Source organism: Cynoglossus semilaevis, chromosome 20 (genome assembly GCF_000523025.1).
Source record: "Cynoglossus semilaevis isolate Cse_v1.0 chromosome 20, Cse_v1.0, whole genome shotgun sequence".
NCBI lineage: Eukaryota > Metazoa > Chordata > Actinopteri > Pleuronectiformes > Cynoglossidae > Cynoglossus > Cynoglossus semilaevis.
The window spans coordinates 15,066,342-15,070,822 of record NC_024326.1 but is presented as its reverse complement, the minus strand read 5'-3'; the positions used below and the strand labels follow the sequence as shown (position 1 = coordinate 15,070,822).

Sequence of the window (4,481 nt, the reverse complement as noted above, 5' to 3'; positions counted from 1 at the left end):
AGGAAGACGATGGTGATGAAGATGAGGATGAGGAGGCGCCAGGCTGCAGCTGTGAAACTCACTCATCACGCACATGGACGTGCGGCAGCGGCGGTGACGGACTGGGCCGCGGCAGTCGGTCGGATGGAGGAGCGTGCGCGCGCGTGTGCGCGTCTGTTTCGAGGCATCGATGCCGTTTAATCTGGACTTCAGTTGGTATAATGATCAGGAAGGAGGAGGGGGGCGGAGGAGGAGGAGGAGGTGCTGCTGCTGTCACCCACCGCCACCTCCGTCAGCGCCCCGCCTGTGAGGAAGAGGAGCCGCTCGGCTGCCGACGGAGTCAGTTGTCTGTGGAGGAGGAAAAGGCAGGAGGAGAAGGGGCTGTTAAAGGCCGCAGTTGCGGAGATTCATGTTCGGATGAGACGCAGAATTTCAGCGCGGACGCGGATTCTGCTGCGGAGGACGCGGCAGAGGCGGCAGAGGCGGCAGAGGCGAGCAGTGCGTCCCACCAAATGCAAGTGATTCGTCCACACTGCAGCAACAGCGACACCTGCAGCCCAACTCCCAGCTGCAGAATTTGCTTCCAGGGCGCCGAACAGGTAAGGGTAAGGACACACCTGAAGGTGGCGCCCAGTATTCACCTGGTCACCGATGAGCGCCCACCGCTGCTCCCGCCAGACTGAGAAAGATGAAGCTGAGAGTTGGTCAAAGAGGGATTGGTGATTGGCTGTTGTAGCTATTAGCATAGTGGAAACATTGTGAAACTACATCACCAAAGTCCATGGAGAAAATCAGAGATTTTAGTTCAGACCAAAGTCCATGGAGAAAATCAGAGATTTTAGTTCAGACCAAAGTCCATGGAGAAAATCAGAGATTTTAGTTCAGACCAAAGTCCATGGAGAAAATCAGAGATTTTAGTTCAGACCAAAGTCCATGGAGAAAATCAGAGATTTTAGTTCAGACCAAAGTCCATGGAGAAAATCAGAGATTTTAGTTCAGACCAAAGTCCATGGAGAAAATCAGAGATTTTAGTTCAGACCAAAGTCCATGGAGAAAATCAGAGATTTTAGTTCAGACCAAAGTCCATGGAGAAAATCAGAGATTTTAGTTCAGACCAAAGTCCATGGAGAAAATCAGAGATTTTAGTTCAGACCAAAGTCCATGGAGAAAATCAGAGATTTTAGTTCAGACCAAAGTCCATGGAGAAAATCAGAGATTTTAGTTCAGACCAAAGTCCATGGAGAAAATCAGAGATTTTAGTTCAGACCAAAGTCCATGGAGAAAATCAGAGATTTTAGTTCAGACCAAAGTCCATGGAGAAAATCAGAGATTTTAGTTCAGACCAAAGTCCATGGAGAAAATCAGAGATTTTAGTTCAGACCAAAGTCCATGGAGAAAATCAGAGATTTTAGTTCAGACCAAAGTCCATGGAGAAAATCAGAGATTTTAGTTCAGACCAAAGTCCATGGAGAAAATCAGAGATTTTAGTTCAGACCAAAGTCCATGGAGAAAATCAGAGATTTTAGTTCAGACCAAAGTCCATGGAGAAAATCAGAGATTTTAGTTCAGACCAAAGTCCATGGAGAAAATCAGAGATTTTAGTTCAGACCAAAGTCCATGGAGAAAATCAGAGATTTTAGTTCAGACCAAAGTCCATGGAGAAAATCAGAGATTTTAGTTCAGACCAAAGTCCATGGAGAAAATCAGAGATTTTAGTTCAGACCAAAGTCCATGGAGAAAATCAGAGATTTTAGTTCAGACCAAAGTCCATGGAGAAAATCAGAGATTTTAGTTCAGACCAAAGTCCATGGAGAAAATCAGAGATTTTAGTTCAGACCAAAGTCCATGGAGAAAATCAGAGATTTTAGTTCAGACCAAAGTCCATGGAGAAAATCAGAGATTTTAGTTCAGACCAAAGTCCATGGAGAAAATCAGAGATTTTAGTTCAGACCAAAGTCCATGGAGAAAATCAGAGATTTTAGTTCAGACCAAAGTCCATGGAGAAAATCAGAGATTTTAGTTCAGACCAAAGTCCATGGAGAAAATCAGAGATTTTAGTTCAGACCAAAGTCCATGGAGAAAATCAGAGATTTTAGTTCAGACCAAAGTCCATGGAGAAAATCAGAGATTTTAGTTCAGACCAAAGTCCATGGAGAAAATCAGAGATTTTAGTTCAGACCAAAGTCCATGGAGAAAATCAGAGATTTTAGTTCAGACCAAAGTCCATGGAGAAAATCAGAGATTTTAGTTCAGACCAAAGTCCATGGAGAAAATCAGAGATTTTAAGCAGTGCGTCCCACCAAATGCAAGTGATTCGTCCACACTGCAGCAACAGCGACACCTGCAGCCCAACTCCCAGCTGCAGAATTTGCTTCCAGGGCGCCGAACAGGTAAGGGTAAGGACACACCTGAAGGTGGCGCCCAGTATTCACCTGGTCACCGATGAGCGCCCACCGCTGCTCCCGCCAGACTGAGAAAGATGAAGCTGAGAGTTGGTCAAAGAGGGATTGGTGATTGGCTGTTGTAGCTATTAGCATAGTGGAAACATTGTGAAACTACATCACCAAAGTCCATGGAGAAAATCAGAGATTTTAGTTCAGACCAAACCTCATAGAGAAAATCAGAAATCAGAGATTTTAGTTCAGACCAAAGTCCATGGAGAAAATCAGAGATTTTAGTTCAGACCAAAGTCCATGGAGAAAATCAGAGATTTTAGTTCAGACCAAAGTCCATGGAGAAAATCAGAGATTTTAGTTCAGACCAAAGTCCATGGAGAAAATCAGAGATTTTAGTTCAGACCAAAGTCCATGGAGAAAATCAGAGATTTTAGTTCAGACCAAAGTCCATGGAGAAAATCAGAGATTTTAGTTCAGACCAAAGTCCATGGAGAAAATCAGAGATTTTAGTTCAGACCAAAGTCCATGGAGAAAATCAGAGATTTTAGTTCAGACCAAAGTCCATGGAGAAAATCAGAGATTTTAGTTCAGACCAAAGTCCATGGAGAAAATCAGAGATTTTAGTTCAGACCAAAGTCCATGGAGAAAATCAGAGATTTTAGTTCAGACCAAAGTCTGAGAAAATCACTGATCTCTCTGAACATTTTGTTTCTAAAATCTGAATTTCCATGGACTAATAAATCATTAGCTGTTTTCAGATCAGAGCTGCAGGGAAAATGTCAGAGTCACGAAGACTGAAACCTGACTCCAGTGTGTGATCAGTCTGTTATGGACGGCCGTACACTTCTCCATTCATCCATTGATTCATCTATTCATTCATCCGTCGTTCATCCGTCCGTTCATCCGTCCTCTGTGCCTCTGGCTCGGTCTAAGTGAACATCCTGTCTGGTGAGCGGAGACTTTAAGCCTGTTAGCAGAGATAATCTAATTCCCCGTGGGTCTGCAGGAACCGTTCTGACAGACGACGACCGTGGTGTGAGGAGAAGTGGAATACAAATTAAAAAAAGTTCCGAACACGTCAGACTAATGGAAGAACGGAGAAGCACGGCCAGTGACGTCCAAGTCAATGACTTCAGCTAACATCGGGAACTTTTCCCCTCAGCCATCAGAAGTTCTCCTTATGTTAAAAGAGTTCTTCACATGAGTAACGATGATTAAACGTTAGCCAAGAGCTAGCCGAATGTTAGCCCTGAATACAGGGAAAGGACAGAAAGACGGAGGAAGTATCGATGAGTGACGAAAACTGGTCCCTCTGCCACCGATTAATGATTTGAGGTCAGAGAGACACAGGATCTGTCCACTGCTGCCTCCTGTGGCCAGGTTGTGTCCCTGCGGTTAAACCTAACATCCAGGTTCAAACAATCAGTTCATTGAACCAGTTGTTGGGACTAACTGATGTGTTGGACCGACAGCTTCTGTTTTTAACTCACAGTGTTGAATTGTTTCCCTGGCAGGGGGCGCTGTTGAACCCATGCCGATGCGATGGCTCTGTGCGGTACACACATCAACACTGCCTACTGAAGTGGATCAGTGAGCGTGGCAGCTGGACCTGTGAGCTCTGCTGCTACCGCTTCCAGGTCATCGCCGTCAACATGAAGAGGCCGTGGCAGGTAACGCTAATGCTACAGCTAGCTGTGCCCGCGCCTAGGACGGAACAACGACATGAATTTTAATTGTACATCATTGATGGACTTAGCATCTGGCTAATTGTTTTAGTGAAACTCTTACTATTTCTGGGCTAACCTTTGGAAGGTTATTGACGGAGCTGTGTATTTGGCGTCTGATTTTTGGGTAATTTGAACCCAGTTATGAACTGAAGTCTAAATATATTTGTCAACTTTTCTTTCATTAATTTGAAACGTTTCAAACTGGCCACAGGAGGCACCAGTAGATCAGCTAAAATCTCTGATTTTCTCCATGGAAAATCATTTGGCTGGGTTAGGGTCAGGGTTAGGGTCAGGGTTAGGGTCGGGGTTGGGGTCGGGGGTCAGGGTCGGGTTCAGGGTCAGGGTTGGGGTCGGGGTTACGGTCAGGGTCAGGGTCGGG

The 4,481-nt window shown here is 45.0% G+C and overlaps 2 protein-coding genes across 2 annotated transcripts in view; both read left to right on the top strand.

Moving 5' to 3' along the window:
- The window catches only part of zmynd11 (zinc finger, MYND-type containing 11), a 33,525-nt gene that overhangs the window by 23,138 nt on the left and 5,906 nt on the right, over positions 1 to 4,481 (top strand). The gene's annotated exons all lie outside the window — the stretch shown is intronic.
- Positions 7 to 4,481, top strand: part of marchf11 (membrane-associated ring finger (C3HC4) 11) — a gene marked incomplete at its 3' end in the record, with an annotated part of 5,633 nt that continues 1,158 nt past the window's right edge. Inside the window, exons 1-2 of the mRNA XM_017042134.1 lie at positions 7 to 578; positions 3,890 to 4,045. Coding sequence (XP_016897623.1) covers positions 201 to 578; positions 3,890 to 4,045 — 534 coding nt within the window. The remainder of the gene's footprint in view (positions 579 to 3,889; positions 4,046 to 4,481) is intronic.